This window comes from Camelina sativa, chromosome 5 (assembly GCF_000633955.1).
Source record: "Camelina sativa cultivar DH55 chromosome 5, Cs, whole genome shotgun sequence".
Classification (NCBI taxonomy): Eukaryota; Viridiplantae; Streptophyta; class Magnoliopsida; order Brassicales; family Brassicaceae; genus Camelina; species Camelina sativa.
Window position 1 is genome coordinate 22,743,100 of NC_025689.1, and position 17,619 is coordinate 22,760,718.

Consider the following 17,619-nt stretch of genomic DNA (forward strand, 5'->3'; position numbering starts at 1 on the left):
GCCAAATAGGGAAGCATCGATCGACACAAAAGCTGCATCGACCGATACCCAATCCGCATCGACCGACGCATGCTCGACGTAATGCGAAAACCCTAGAGTTTTACGCACCGTCCTCGCACTTGCATCGACCGACACAAGTTATGCATCAATCGACGCAACATCGAGCACCGTGTTTTCCCCGAAGCTTCTCGCCGGATCTTCGTTCTTACAACCACAAAAATCGACCCCAAGCCACAAGAAAGCTTCCTAACGTCCATAGCAACGATCTAACAAGCCTAACATCACACAACAAGCAGATTAAAAATCCTCTAGATTAGATAAGCCATGGTCATGCACTTACCTTTGCCACAGAAGAATCTGAACCTCAAACAACCAAGAACAAGCTCCTAGGAAGCTCTTACAACGATCCCAGCTACAGATCTCACCAAGAAACGCCACAAATCTCCAGAAATCACCAAGAACTCTCAATAACTTTTCTCTCCTTTCGTTTTCTCTCAAAAACGGCCACCACCCACGACTAATGAGACAAAAACGACTGAAGGGTTTTCCCTTTTCCCTTTTGCCCAAAACGCAGCGTCTGACGTAATTCAAAACGCAGAGAATTGAGTCAGCATCGACCGATGCTCCAACTGCATCGATCGATGCACACCCCAAACCGGGATTCCGGTTCGCAGGTGTTACAGATACACACCATCAAATTCGACTCGGTACAGTACGCCCGAGAGTGTTTATCCACCAGGATTTTCACCGATTGGTCAGTTCGCTACCAATCCAAACCTGACCATGCCAAGATTAGACCAAGTTCATGGAGGAGGCCCTAGTGAGCCGAATGTACCAGAGACCCAGCAGACACTTAAAATGATTCAAGACCTTTTGAATCACATGATCCAGCAACAGCAGCATAACCAAGCAAACCATTCAGCAGAAGATCCATCCGAGCGCTTTCTAAAATTGGTAATAATGATAAGGAACCTAGGACTTCGCAAGTTCAAAGGAGACTTGAACACGGTGTTTGCAGACGCGTGGATAAAAGAATTAGAAACTAACTTTGAAATGTCAAGATGTTCGGAGGAGTTTAGAAGACCGATTGTGGTTAACTTCTTAGAAGAGGATGCTCGTGCATGGTGGGATAGCGTAGTTCCTCGTTATCGATTTCAGACTATATCATGGGAGATATTCTGGAGGGAGTTTGAGCAGAAGTACTTTCCACCAGAGTCGCGTGATCGATTAGAGAATCAGTTCCTGCGACTGAAACAAGGTGATATGACTGTTCGAGCCTATGGAAGAATTTTTACAAGACTTCAGAGATATTTGTATCAAGAAAACGATGATGAGTTAGCCATGGCCCGGAGATTCTTTAACAGACTCAGGCCAGACATAAAGGGAAGGTTGCACGCTGTGACATACCAAAGTGTCGCAGAAGTGGAAGAGAGAGCGGTGAGTGTTGAGGAGGCCATCGAGACGGAAAAGGAGATTACGGCTCAGGAAAGAAAGAAGGAACCAGTGCAACAGGAAGGTGAATCAAGTAGCAGGACGAAATTGGGGCGCAGGCCGTGGTAAAGTCAAAATGAGTGTTAACCAAGGAGGTCGTACTGTGAGCAACATGGATCCCAGGGGATGCTATGTGTGTGGTCAACTTGGGCATTTTGATCGAGCTTGTCCAACCGTTGAGGAAACAAAGAATGCCAATCTGTCATCCGTCACATGTTTCTACTGTGGCGAGTTAGGGCACTATGCGACCTCATGTCCATCAAAGCCGACCAAACAGAACGTCCAAACTGTGAACCGTGCCCAGACAGTGCAGTAAGTGAAGGAACCCCCAGCGAAGAAGTAGCAACCCCAGCAAATGTTTTTGCTTTAGGAGTAGAACCACCTAAACTTCCACAGGCAGCAAAAGGCCCTATAACAGGTTTGATTGGGTTCTAACTCTCTTGTGATTGTTTGCGTGTTTGTGTGTTTGTGTGATTAGTTTTTGCATTGCATTGTTGTATTTGCTTTGCGTTTAGGAACATTACTTGTTGGTGGTAACCCCACACATGTATTGTTCGATTCGGGAGTATCCAATAGTTTTGTGACTCCCGAAGTGGCTAACAAGTTCGGAGACTTGTGTGAGGAGGTAGAAGTGAACATCAATGTCTACACTGCTAGTAATCAACCGCCTCTGAAGACAAGAAGATGGTTCAAGGAAGTGTCGATAGTCTTGCAAGATACAAACCTCCCGGTAAATCCTCTAGTGATGCCGTTAGAGAGATTCGATGCTATTTTGGGAATGGATTGGTTGTCGGAGCACCAAGCCCATATAGACTGCAGCAGGAACAGAGTTTTATTTGAAAATGGAGGAAGGACACCTCTAGTTTTCAATGGAATTAGCCCGAGTAAGACGGCCTACTTCGCATCGGCAGCAAGGATTGGAAGATCATTCGATGAAGATGATGTTTATCTAGTCAATCTTACCGCTATGGGAGGAGATGACAAAGAAGGCATGAAAGTTGAGGACACCGCCGTAGTCAAGAACTATGAGGACGTATTCAGACCGTTAGAAGGATTGCCTCCACCAAAGGAACCATCCTTTTACCATAAATCTTGAGCTTGGAGCTACCCCGATTGCTAAGGCACCATATCGCATGGCACCAGCCGAGTTGGCTGAACTTAAAACTCAGTTAGAGGATTTGTTGGAGAAGGGTTTTATACGACCAAGTTCATAGCCATGGGGAGCCCTAGTGTTATTTGTCAAGAAGAAAGACGGAAGCATGCGTTTGTGTATTGATTACCGAGGAATCAATAACATAACTATCAAGGACAAGTATCCGTTGCCACGGATTGATGAGCTGTTAGATCAACTCCGAGGAGCAAGTTGGTTTTCGAAGATTGATTTAGCCTCCGGCTATCATCAAATCTTGATTGCAAAACAAGATGTGATGAAGACTGCCTTTCAAACAAGATACGGCCAGTATGAGTTCGTGGTAATGCCGTTTGGACTTACCAATGCACCAGCGGCATTCATGCGGTTAATGAATGATGTTTTCCATGATTACCTGGATCGATTCGTGATAATATTCATCGATGACATCCTTATATACTCACGGAGTGCAGAGGAGCACGCAGAGTATTTGAGGAAAGTGTTGGAGAGACTAAGGGAGATGAAGCTGTTCGCCAAGTTCAGCAAGTGTAAGTTCTGGCAAAGTGAGATTGGATTTCTAGGTCACCGAGTTTTGGAGCAAGGCGTGTCCGCCGACCCAGAGAAGATTGCCGCAATTCAGGATTGGCCGAAGCCAACCTCAGTAACAGAAGTCAGAAGTTTCTTAGGTCTTGCAGGCTATTATCGGAAGTTTGTGAAGGGATTTTCATCCATTGCAAAACCTTTGACACGACTCACCGGTAAAGGAGTACCATTTATATGGAGCGAAGAAGTAGAAGAAGCTTTTAGGAAGCTAAAGGGAGCATTGACCACCGCACCAGTGTTAGCTCTACCCAAGCCTAATCAGCCGTATGCCGTGTATACCGATGCATCAAGAGTTGACGTTGGATGTGTTCTGATGCAAGGAGATTGAGTGATTGCCTATACCTCCCGACAATTAAGGAAGCATGAGGAAAACTACCCCACACATGACCTAGAGATGGCAGCCGTGGTGTTTGTGCTAAGGATATGGAGATCCTACTTGTATGGAGAAGCGGTTCAGGTATTTACGGAGCATCAAAGCCTTAAATACTTGTTCACGCAACCAGATCTTAATTTGCATCAGAGAAGGTGGATGTAATTCATTGCCGATTACGATTTGAAGATCCAGTACCACCCAGGCAAAGCGAATGTAGTTGCAGATGTGCTAAGCCAAAGGAAAGCACAAGTTGATGCCGAGAAAGATGTGGAGTCTCTAGCTGACGAGTAGAAGAAGGTAAGGCTTCTAGCCTTAGAAGGAGAATCTAGTGACTCGTTGGGATTACAAGCGGTAACTCAAGCGAGTTTACTACACCGAATCCACGAAGAGCAACCCAAGGACAAGAACCTGAAGAAGATTATCGAAGAATTGAAGAGTTCAGGAGGACCGAATGCTAGTGGTTACCACTTAGCATATGATGACACCTTACTTCTCAATGGGAGAATAACCATACCTGACCGGAGTGGACTACGGGAGGAGATATTGAGAGCAGCCCACAGCTCAGCATTAAGTATACACCCCGGAAGGACCAAAATGTACAAGGACGTGCGTAGATATTATCATTGGCCTGGACTAAAGAGAGCAGTAGCGAAATGGGTAAGCCAATGTGACCCATGTCAAAGAATCAAGGTAGAGCATCACGTGCCAGCAGGTTTGCTTCGCAACTTACCCATACCAACGTGGAAATGGGACTCTATCTTGATGGATTTTATTACCGATCTACCCATAAGGAAGGGACGAATCAATGATGCAGTATGGGTAGTGGTTTACCGTTTAACCAAGGTAGCCCATTTAGTTCCAGTAAGGAGTACAGACCAAGCACCTGTCTTAGCCGAGAAGTACATAGACGAAATCTTGAAGCTGCATGGAGTGCCAGCAAACATTGTTTCTGATCGCGATCCAAAATTTGCATCGATATTTTGGCAAGATTTGCACACGGCGTTGGGAACGGATGTTCATATGAGCACCTCATTCCACCCAGAGACCGATGGACAGACGGAAAGGACGATCCGAACCATAGAGGACATGATCCGATTATGTGCTTTGGAATGGTCATCGGATTGGGAGAAGAATTTACCGTTAGTTGAATTTGCGTATAACAATAGTTATCATTCGAGTATCGGCATGTCGCCATTTGAAGCGATGTATGGAAGACCATGTCGAACGCCTTTGTGTTGNAGGAAAACTACCCCACACATGACCTAGAGATGGCAGCCGTGGTGTTTGTGCTAAGGATATGGAGATCCTACTTGTATGGAGAAGCGGTTCAGGTATTTACGGAGCATCAAAGCCTTAAATACTTGTTCACGCAACCAGATCTTAATTTGCATCAGAGAAGGTGGATGTAATTCATTGCCGATTACGATTTGAAGATCCAGTACCACCCAGGCAAAGCGAATGTAGTTGCAGATGTGCTAAGCCAAAGGAAAGCACAAGTTGATGCCGAGAAAGATGTGGAGTCTCTAGCTGACGAGTAGAAGAAGGTAAGGCTTCTAGCCTTAGAAGGAGAATCTAGTGACTCGTTGGGATTACAAGCGGTAACTCAAGCGAGTTTACTACACCGAATCCACGAAGAGCAACCCAAGGACAAGAACCTGAAGAAGATTATCGAAGAATTGAAGAGTTCAGGAGGACCGAATGCTAGTGGTTACCACTTAGCATATGATGACACCTTACTTCTCAATGGGAGAATAACCATACCTGACCGGAGTGGACTACGGGAGGAGATATTGAGAGCAGCCCACAGCTCAGCATTAAGTATACACCCCGGAAGGACCAAAATGTACAAGGACGTGCGTAGATATTATCATTGGCCTGGACTAAAGAGAGCAGTAGCGAAATGGGTAAGCCAATGTGACCCATGTCAAAGAATCAAGGTAGAGCATCACGTGCCAGCAGGTTTGCTTCGCAACTTACCCATACCAACGTGGAAATGGGACTCTATCTTGATGGATTTTATTACCGATCTACCCATAAGGAAGGGACGAATCAATGATGCAGTATGGGTAGTGGTTTACCGTTTAACCAAGGTAGCCCATTTAGTTCCAGTAAGGAGTACAGACCAAGCACCTGTCTTAGCCGAGAAGTACATAGACGAAATCTTGAAGCTGCATGGAGTGCCAGCAAACATTGTTTCTGATCGCGATCCAAAATTTGCATCGATATTTTGGCAAGATTTGCACACGGCGTTGGGAACGGATGTTCATATGAGCACCTCATTCCACCCAGAGACCGATGGACAGACGGAAAGGACGATCCGAACCATAGAGGACATGATCCGATTATGTGCTTTGGAATGGTCATCGGATTGGGAGAAGAATTTACCGTTAGTTGAATTTGCGTATAACAATAGTTATCATTCGAGTATCGGCATGTCGCCATTTGAAGCGATGTATGGAAGACCATGTCGAACGCCTTTGTGTTGGACAAAAGTTGGAGAAAGGACGAGCTTAAATCACAAACTGATTGATGAGACCACTGAGAAGATCAAGTTCATTCGAGAGAGCATGAAGAAAGCGCAAGATCGCCAGAAGAAGTACGCTGACCGTAAAAGGCGAGAAGTGGAATTTGAAGTCAGAGATATGGTGTACTTGAAGGTTGCACCACAAAAAGGAAAGGATCGTTTTAGTAAAGTGGAAAAGCTCGCGGTAAGGTTTATCGGACCATACCGAATCGAGAAAAGAGTCTGAGAAGTAGCCTACCGGCTATCTATGCCCGAGGTTATGCGATTGCATAAAGTATTCCATGTTTGACAATTACGGAAGCATGTACCAGATCCTAACATGATTGTGCCCGAGCCTATCAAGGAATTGGAGCCAAATCTCACATACCCCGAAGGACTGTTTGGAAAAGGGCAAAGAAGGACTCGAAAGTTGAAGAACCGGAACATTCCTCAAATCCAAGTATTTTGGGGGAAGCAGAACCGTAAAGTCACCACATGGGAAGATGAGGATAGGATACGTGCGAAGTATCCTCAGCTGTTTACCGAAGAAGATGAGGCAGGACCATCAGAACCCTATGGAATTCGGGACGAATTCTATTAAAGGGGGGAAAATGTAATGACCCTCACCAAGGGGTAAAATTTCAAATAAAAACTCATGGCCAAAAGACCAAGAAAGGAAGCCAATAAGGAGAACAAAAAGATTGTTGAAGAAAAGTCCGAGAAAATTTGGACAAATCTAGAAATGGCCGAGTTGTCCGAAGATGTCCGAAGGACCGAGGATGTCCGAGAGAGTTGCCGAGAGTTTCCGAGAGCGTCCGAGAAAATTGCCGAGAGTGCCGAGACGGATCGAGAATCACCGAGAATTACCCGACGATCGACCGAGAGACACTAACCGATCCCACAAGAATCGCCTAAGTCAAGAGAAGAAGTGGAAGATTAAATTAATCAAGGAAGAGTTAGTGGAGTTAGTGGGATATTAAACAAATAAGAAGGAGTTAGTGGAGTTAGTGGAAGAATTAAACAATTCAAGGAGGATTAGATGAGATTAAACAAATCCAATGAAGATAGTGGAGTTTTAGTGGCCAAGTGTTAGTGTTAAACACAACCAAGTGTTAAACCACATGCACTAAGAAGAAGAAATAAGTCTCATGCATTGGCTATCTCCACTGCCTCAAGTCCTCTATAAATAGAGGCTCACTTCTCTCATTTTCGCAAAAATTCTCAAGGGGTAAGGAGAGAAATTGAGAGAGAAAGTGAGCGAGAGAGAAGAGAGAAAAGAGTGGGCGAGTTCGTGAAAGAAAAGAAGAGAAGAAGAGAAGAATCAAGACAAGACTATCGACCGCAAGTTGAATCAATAAGGAAACCGATTTCAACCAAAGAGGAGATCCGAGTGTGCCGCGAGAGAAGCTTCATCAAGGGAGACCGATCATCGCCGGTTTACAGTGAGTTCAGGCACATATTTTGCCAGACTAGATGGGGAATTAAAGACATCCATCTAGTGCACGGTTTGCATGAAGCATTTAGTTGTATTTACTTGAATTTCTTTTGTGATTTTCTTGTTTAAATGCATGCGCGGTGAGGTTACACCGGTTGCTAGATCGAAACGTTCTAGTGACAAGGGTGATAACTAGTTAAGATACTTGTAAAATTATGGGCTTAAAAACCATATAAACTCAAGTATCAACTTTGGTGAGGTCTTAATGCGTTTTAGTCCGTGAGAAATTCCGGCTAAGCGTAGTAAGCCTTGGTATTGCTATCCTTCCCATTCCGTACCACATGCAGCCGCAACATGCAACGCATGTTCGTGTGCTTGTAGGGTTGGTTACGAAGAGCTCGGAGGTTACTGGGCTCGCTACCCTGGCCGAGGCTGTTTACACGACGGTGTGGCTTTGAGTGAAGTCCGATTACATGCCTATGTGGTTGTAAACCGGTTGTTCATGCGGGGTTAAGGAAAGGATGCATACCAGGCCCAATAAATTAGAACTTGTTAAAACTCTTGTTTAATTTCAGGTTCATGTTGTTGCATGTTGTTGCATGTTGTTGCATGTTGTTGCATGTTGTTGCATGTTGTTGCAGGTTGTTGTTTTTGCTTGCTAGAGTAATTTGCTTAGCTCATTAGCTTCCGCATGTTATCTCTGATTATTGTTGTAAAACGGTTGTTCATGCGGAGCTGAAAGTTGCTGAAGAACTGAGAATTCATGGTAAAGGAATTGCATTCAAGGTAGATGACAGAAGTGATCAGTTGCAAGAGATAAAAGATAACATGTGATGTGATCGCATGACGCGACCTCGGCCAAGAAGACCAAGACACGCCGGACGCGACCGAGACGCCTGACCAAGACGCATCGGACGCGACCAGGGCAACCTGTTCAGACGCGGCCAAGGCTCCAACAATCTTTCCCGGAGCCACCACACGTTCCAAGAGCTCAGCAAAGGCGGCCAAGCAGCGGCTCAACCTATTTGTCCGAATATTTGTCCAACGCCAGCTATCCCATGAAGACTCCGAAGGCTCAGTCGCTTAGTCTTCACTCTTACCCAAGAGTGAAGACGATCAAGTCTTTAAGCAAGGAAGTGTACTCTTTTTCTTCACTCTGGGTTTGTCCCAATGGGTTTACCGGAGAAGGTTTTAACGAGCCATGGAGCTAAACGCAAAACGCCTAAAGGCTAAGTTGCTTCACGCGCAAGGCCAAGGCGGTTATCTCTCTTTTCCCTCTTATTTTTGGTTTAATTTTGAACTTGAGAATATTCTCTTTTGATCCTTATGTTTGTGAAAGTTGGAGAGTGTTTGTGGCTAAGCGTGTTAGTCAAAAGGTGGCGATGTGTTCTCTTTGCAAAAGGGACACGTCAAAAGGACGATGTGCGGATCAAGATGAATCCGCATGTCCTTAAGCTCCTATCTAGACCTAGCTATTTAAATTCTCCTTAAGACCTTGTTCCTCCGTTAGACTTGTATGAAAATAAAACTTTTCTTCAAGAGAGATTCTTGAAACTTGTCTCACTCTTCTCTTTCTTCAATCCGAGAATGAACCTTGAGAAAATCCTAACAAGCCTCGAACCGGGTTCGACCTTGTTAGAGACCGTATCAAGAGGAGAGCCAAACCTCTTGTGTCATCTCTCGATCCATTCGTAATTTCCATTCACTTCGTTTCCCATCTTTCCCCTTTTGCAACCTTGAGTCCTCTTTCATAAGTTCTCGAGTTCTCCACTAAATCATCTCAACTCGTCTCCACCATCGTTTCCACCGCAACCGTTCGCTCGCTCGTTCCGCATCCGTACCGTCCGATCGATCCGTTCGTGGTTTCTCGACGTATCTCCCAAACGGCTCGTTTGAATTCCTTCAAACTCTGTTTCCCTCGTTTGATTCTCTCCTAGATCCGAAGTCCAGAACCTTTGCCGAGGAAAGTTCTACCGTTGGAAAGTTGGCCGAGAGCTCAAGCCGCGACCGTACCGCAACCGTATCGTGACCGCGTCACCGGGTCACATCAACATGCCTTGATGGCAATAAATTTTGGAAAAGCTCTCAAGCGTGTTGAAAAAGGACAGGGACGAGAGTTATCTTGCTGGAATCGAAATGATACAGAGAGGTCTTGTTCTAGGCCAAATAGATCTGAGAAAGAAAAAGCTGATCGGAGAAAAGAGATTCAGTGTATTGAATGTGGTGGTTTTGGTCATTATAAACCTGAGTGTTCAATGGTTAAGCGCAAGGAGATGAAGTGCTTTGAATGTAAAGGGATTGGACATTTATAATCTGAATGTCCAAACATGGTGAAATGAAATAAGAAGGCATATGTTAGCTTTAGTGATTCAGAATCAAAGAGTGATGGGGATGAAAAAGAAGGAGGAATGCTGAATCATTTTGCATACAGTGCTAAGAGTGATGATATAGCTGATGAAAGCTCAGATGATGATGGTGAAGAGTCGATTTCAAAAGAGAGCTACTGTGTTTTGTACGACAACTGGGTCCAGTTGTGCAACAAAAAATTGGTTCTTATAAAGGAAAAGCTGCGTTTGGAAGCCAAAGTCAATATGCTTGAAGAAAATAGTTATGAAGGATTGATTGGTGAGGAACTTCCTTCTTCTGAGAAAGAAGTATTAGAAAAGAAACTGAAGGCACTTCAAGAAAACTATGGTTTGGAAGAAAAAAAAAAGCAACAATTCTGGAAAGAGAGCTGAATGAGAATCACAAGAAGATTAGGATGTTGAATAATGGTGGCAAGAAGCTTGATGAGATACTATCTATGGGAATTGTAGGATCTCAGCATCAAGGTCTGGGTTATCACAAAGAAGAGACTGTTGAGTTGTTGTCTCGTGATAAATCAGTAAGCTTCGTTAAGAGCAATGTAAATCAAAAAGCTGAGTCAAGTGTTCTGGAAAAAGTGGTACAACAGAAGGTCTCTGTTGCACCAACCAGGAACACACAACATCAACTTATATCTTCTCCTGAGCGAAAAGGTTAGACTAAATCCAAGCGAGGACGAAGGGTTTATGAATGCTTTCATTGTGGTAAAACTGGTCATGTGAGATCTTTTTGTTACAAGTTTAAGAACAAGATCAAGGAGCTTTGGATGGCAAGAAAGTGTTTTATTGATCCCTTTCATTTTTCTAGAGTCTGAGTCGCTAAAAATGATTTGTACAATAAAAATTTTGAGAATGATGAGAAAAAGTTTGATCAAGGTTGCAAAGAGTCTGAGGAAATCAACCTATGCTGCAATCTCTCGAAGATAATCACTGAAGAAGATGTTGGAGTTGAACCTGAGGTTCTACAGAAGCATGTTGCAGAACCACCTGTACAAGAAAAAGTCACAACTGAATCAACCAAATCCAATAGTGCTGATTGGAATGATGAATTGTCAGGAGTCTTAGCTATATCTAAACAGTTTCAAAGTCATAAGAATCACTCTGCTGCAGTTGCAGTTGCTGAGCAAACCTCTCATCATGTTCAGATGAATTTTCAAGAAGTGTTGCAACATTGTTGTGTTTCAAAATTTGAACCTAAGGATATTATAACAGCTCTTGAGGATTATTTTTGGTACAAGGCATGATAGGAAGCTTGTTGTGTCTCTCTGCTTATATGTCTTCATCCTTGTTTTTATATGAATGTGCAGTCACGCTGGGGGAGTATGATGAGATGATGATATTGGTGATGATGGTGATATTGCAGCTGAATGTGGCTGAGGCTTATGTTTTTGGAAGATTCTAGTACTATTCACATATGGAGCTTGAGTTGTCACATTCAGATAAAAAGGGGGAGAATGAGAGCATGAAGACTTATGATGCTACAAGGTTGGTTTGTTGAACTCTAGAAGATAGGTTCACACGTATCATGGCTGGAATACTGGAGGCTCTTTTGATTGGAGCAGAAGATTTAAATCATATCTAATAAGAAGATTTGGACTTATCTTTGAATAGGAAAGTAGGTCATAGGAGGTATCCTATATATTGAGTTATTAGGCCAAACATGTTGTTTGGCCGTTCAAGAAGAATTCTTAGAACTAAGCGAATAAGCTTTTAGAGTTCTTAGTGATTTTGGTTAAATTAAGAATTGGTCAGTGGAAAGTCGTGTTAACTGTGTGTAAATATGATTAAACATATCTTGTAAGATTGTTTAAGTGATTCTTAATAAAAAAAGAAGTTTTTTTCAGTATTAGCTGCATCTTCGTTTTTACAAAGCTATGATCTTAGATCAGTGAAATCTTTGAACATCCAACCACCGGTTATCAAATCCTAACAATTAGTTGAATGGTGGTAATATTTGCGATGTACGTGGAACCTTATCCTCCTTTCTTCCAGGGTATTATGGTTCGAGAAATTTGCATATACACCTGAATACATTTTTACAAGGATCGAACCCGGCTAATCATTAACAAAACAACATTTTCTAATCTATACATGGAATGTACTGCAAACTCTAAGCAGACGCACTCATTATTATTATTATTATTTCATATAAGAACATGCTGGAATTTGGTTATATATCTATCTGCAACACACGTTTAACCTTTCAATACAAAACACAATTCAATTACCAGTCCTATCATGTCCTCTGATTGGACCTTCTTAGCAAAACCCATGAGGTGTGCCGTTATACACGTATAAGTCTTGAATTATACACACACATACGTACAAAATCTAACCCATCTCTGGACTTATTAGTTATTACTAAACAATACAATTTCAACGGTTACGGTGAGGGCAAGTTGGGGCGTCCTGCCAAAGAGATATAGTCGTTTCCGTATGTATTATCTCTATTGCTTCATCGATATACTGTACACGACACAAAACACGTACGCTACAGAGTTACAGTAAATTGAATTTACATGACAAGACCGATGGACCATAACTTATAGTAATAACGACAAGAGTTTCTTTTAAGACGAGCGATGAACAGAGATACAAAATTTGGCAAAAGTGTCCATGCATTTATAGTTCAGCCCCATAAAAATGGATAGTACTTGCCAAAAAGTTTCTATATAAAACACTTTAGTAATAAGAAAAAAATATATAAATTAATTTACGAAAAGTACGTAGGTAGAATGGAGAATTTTAATGAAAAGTACTTAACATTTTAAAGGATTTTAAAATATTTTTAAAATACTCTGTTATTCAATTGAGAATTTTAAAAAATCTTATAAAATCATATGTTATTCAACTAAGATTTGAATAAAATCCTTTAAAATAATTCAGAATCTCTTGTTATTCAATCAATAGTTTATAAAAACAACATAAAATCTCTTGTTATTCAAAATATCACAACTTTTTTTAGAATGCTACTTTGAATGATTTTAAGAGACTTTTTTTTTTCAGTTAAAAAATACATCTCTCAAAATCATATTCTTTAAGGTAGAATTTTAAAGGATTTCATTAAAAGAAAAAAACAAAAAAACAACCACCACCATCTCAGTAAACTTTCTCAAAATCACAAGCCTTAACAATCTCTCATAAGCATAGCTTAGGATCATCTTCGTTTCTTGTGACTTGAACTTGAACAAGAGAGAAGCCGTCCCAAGAACTCCAGTATACAAGTTATAGTTTCGAACACGTTTTCCAGTTCCCATGTCTCCAACACTACCTTCAAAAAAAAAAAAAAACAAGAGAACCGAGAACATAGAACAACAATTTCAATAGCTTTCATACCAAAAACTTATTAAAATCAAACTGAAGAGTGATTTTGAGAGATTACCGTAGCTTTCATAAGTTTATTTAATTTAATATTTCAAGTGATTTAATTTTTGATGAGATTTTAAATAATTTTAATGATTTTAGGGATGTTGATATGATTTTTTTGTAAAATTCTTTCAAATCCCACCTAAAACCATGAGATTTGTATTTCTCTATTTTTAACTAAACAAATCCTCTCAAATCTTCCAGAATTCCTAAAAATCATTAAAATCCAAATCCATAAACTGTTCTGAATAACAGTAGATTTAAAAGTAAATTTTTAAATCATCAGTTCAATAACAATGGATTTTAAAGTAGATTTTTAAATCATTAGTTCAATAACAGTGGATTTTAATAGACTTTTTAAAATACATGATTAAATAACAGAGGATTTGTAAAATTTACCCAAATCACTTGAAATGTCAAGTTGAATACACCCCCCTTAGTACCCCCTCTTAGTTTTTACCGTATCTTTGAGGCTTAGCCGCTTAGAGAAAATCTCCGAAGCTTCTTGGAGAATGATTTGTACGAAAGTGAGAGCATTTTCGTCAATGAATTTTTACCTTTGGTAACAGTTTCCTCATCTCTGGCGAACTCTTCCGGTACAAACTCCGGCATCTCATTTCAGAAGAAACGTTCTCCCATCTCTCTCACTCTCACTAAGCGATGCTGAACGACAAAGTAACACTGACACACATCGTTGCATCAAAAGCTAGAAAATTATCAATTCTTCAACTCAAAAAAAAAAATACCAGTTCTTCAAATCAAGCAAACTTCATGTCACATTCGGAATCGAGACACCAAATGTGACTTTGACACAACTTAGAATCTACCTAGACTTTTCTTTAATGTCTCTGTTTGAAGCATAATGATATTCACTTCTTGTTTATCAAAAAGGCATTTCATCAATTGTTGTTAACTCTAATGTGTTTTTTTATGCAGGGAAATGATCAATAATGTTAAAAACAAAGACGATGGTGTGTTTGAAAATATTCTAAAATCACTCACAAAATCTGTCAAAATCTCACATATTGTCATTTCATTTTCATTTTTTTTAATAGAAAAGTTCTAACAAATTACCCAAGTCTTGTACAATCTTATTCAAATCTTTCAAATTTCCAAAATATTAAAATCCCATCAAATCCTCTAAAATATAAGTTCAATACCCCCTCTAAATTTTTGTACTCGAGTTTTTTTTGGCATGTGTATCAATTAACTACCCACTAGGTAACAACGGAGTAAAAATTTATTATTTAGGATCTAAGATTCGTTTGTGTAAAAAATATGTGTTACTAAATTTTTTTTGTTTTATTCAAATTTATGTTTATTTTGTGTAAAAATACATTTCACAATTTATTATGATGGAGAAATTGTATGGACTTTATTTTAATAAAACATGATTAATTATTAATTTTCTGTTTTTAAAAGAAGTATAATATAGATTCATATTAAATGAATACAAATACTTTTAATTTATGTAATAAAATTGATTTAAATATATAATGGCATAGATGTAATTAATAGTAATTAATGATGATTATTTGTTAAAATGTGCTTCAAACTCTATAACGGTGACACATCAGCATTTTTCAATAATGTTCCTCTATTAATATATATTAGGTACCAACCCACATATAGTGCAGGATAAATCAATTTAAATAAAATATTATAAATAATAAAATTATTTGAAATTTAAGATTCGTTTGTTTAAGACAAAATATGTAAGTAAAGTTTTTTTTTTCATTTATTCAAGTTTGCGTTTATATTGTGTAAAAATATGTCTTACCCATGAAATATTTGAACGTGAAAAGAATTTCAACGTTGTGGAGAAAGTTTTGATGTCTTTATGTGTTTCTAAAATCAAATTCACATATTTTATGTTTCACATTATTATCTACATCACTATGTCATTAAATAGATAAGACAATATTTTTTAGACTAATCGATTTAATTTAAAACTAATTCTAAGTTTAAAAATGCAATGAGAAAAATGTATAAAAAGTGGTAAATAACCAAAAAGTATATTCCTGGTGAAAACTTATAGGGATAATGATTGTATAGGGTTTTTAAAAAATTCAGTAACATGGATACCATGTTAAGATCACTGAGTCACATATATTTAAATAGTCATTAGAATTTTTAAATAGGAGACAAAGTTTTTGTTTTTCAAAAATTTAAATTAGTGAATAGATTTAAATTTTTTTGCGAAATGTTATTTATTGTTAATATTATATTGTTATATTGTAGTATACTTGAATAGTTATGGGATTTTTTTTTCAATCGTAGAATAAGTTTTACGTTTCAAAAAGTTAAATAGGTGAATAAGTTTAAATTATTTGTGGAATGTTATTTACTTTTATGATTATTGTGATAATTCATTCAATTAATTTTTTAAAATATAGTTGAATAGTCACCAGAATTTATTAAATAAGAAAAGAAGTTTAGCAATTCAAAAAATTAATAAATGATTTATAATTTTTGTGAAATGTAATTTACTTTTAATAGTTAAATAGGTTATGAAAATGATAATTAAATTAATTTTTGGATTTAATAGTTGACTAAATCTTTCATTTTCAAAAACCTAATAGAAAAAATTGTCTAATATATTTTAATGGCATATTTATGTAAATAAAAATGAGAAATAAGGACATTTATTAAAAAAAAGGTACATGAGCTCTATGAGTACGACACCTCAGCTTTTTTGTGAGAGTGTTTCTCTATTAATATGTAGGGGATAGGAGATTTGTGATCATCAGGTATAATTAAAATTTGATTACTCGAAAATATGCCATAAACTAAAATTTGATAATAATTATTGCTTATTACTGTAACATCCGCGAACCGGAATCCCGATTTAGGGGATGCATTGATCGATGCACCATGTGCATCGGTCGATGCAAGGTTGGTTTTTGCGGACGAGTTTAAGTTAAACTTTGCGTTTTGGTGTTAGAAAAACCCTAGAATCGCTTATAAAAGCATAAACTCGGGGGTTTGGCCGAGTTTGGCCGTTTCCGCGAAAAAATAAGAAGAAGAAGTGTTCTTGAGTGTTCTTGATGAAATTCTTGGAATTTGGTGGTTGTTCTTGCGAGAACTGTAGCTGGGATCAGTGTAGGAGCTTCCTAGGAGGGTAGATCTTCATGTTTAAGGTTCATAATCTTCTTGGCAAAAGTGAGTACATGACCATGGCTTATCTAAGCTTGAGATTTCTCTGATCTGCTTGTTTATGTGTTGTTTGACTTGTTAGAACGTTATTTGGGACTTTGTGAAGCTTTCTTGTGGCTTGGGATCGAGTTTTGATGTTTTAGGAACGGTGATCCGACGAGAAGCTTCAGAGAAAAAGGATGCTCGCCAGTTGCGTCGATCGATGCACTTGGTGTGTCAGTCTATGCAAATGCGAGGACGGTGCGATTTGACCTAGGAGCGTTGGTCGATGCCATGTGCAGGCGTCGGTCGATGCAACTAGGGTTTTTTGTGAAATGTCGAGCATGCGTCGGTCGATGCAGAGATAGTGTCGGTCGATGTAGGCTAGTCATGCATTGGCCGATGCAAGCTTGTGTCGGTCGATGCATCTCCTGTTGGTGTCGGTCGATGCAGTTCCTGGTTTGTTTGTTGATTGTTGTTTGATGTTTAGAGTATCTCAATTGCTTGTGTGTATAGCCCACTAGATGGGAGGATTGCCTCACTGAGTGTTTATAAAATACTCATACATCTCAATTTGTATTTGTAGTGCCGGTAAAGGCAAAGTGTAATCGTGAAATCAAGGCAATGAAGAGGAGGATGTTCTAGTGGCTCGCTTGGTTGCTTTCTGGCTTCTGTTAGGTTGCTAGAGTTGAGTCCTAGATAGGATTGATGGTTATTTGTTATACGTTGATTGGATTTTTAGACTATTTATTATGGAAGTGATATTGGTTTATTGGTTATTTATTGGTTTAATAGTATTGATTATTTTTTGCTATTGGTTTGGTTGTGGTTAGGTGAGTAGTGGATATGAGACTACTAGTTTTAGAGTATTTATTATTACTATTATTATTTATTATTTATTATAAAAAAATAGATCGGACCGTTATAATTATTAATGACTTTTTTTGTAACGATAGGTAGTAGGTTTAACTTGGTTATATTATGTGCTATTTTAAACTATACGTGAACAATATGTTTAAAAATTTGTGGTTCGCATGGTCATCACCAAAGGCTGTACTTTTTGTTTTTCTTTTTAAACAACTTCAACAATTTTTTTTTTTTCCTTTATAATAACAAAATATTCTTATGTTACATTTTCTAGAGAAGTTAGACAAACGGAGTGTCTTGCATGGAAAAAGTACTTCACAAGTGATCATCGGAAGGTGGCATGACATCAGTTTT

General features: G+C 39.2%; 1 protein-coding gene across 1 annotated transcript; it reads left to right on the top strand.

Moving 5' to 3' along the window:
• On the top strand, positions 784 to 2,587 carry LOC104789490. The gene is made up of 3 exons (XM_010515180.1): positions 784 to 1,556; positions 1,728 to 1,909; positions 2,007 to 2,587. The coding sequence occupies exons 1-3, from the start codon at positions 784 to 786 to the stop codon at positions 2,585 to 2,587; spliced, it is 1,536 nt and encodes a 511-aa protein (XP_010513482.1).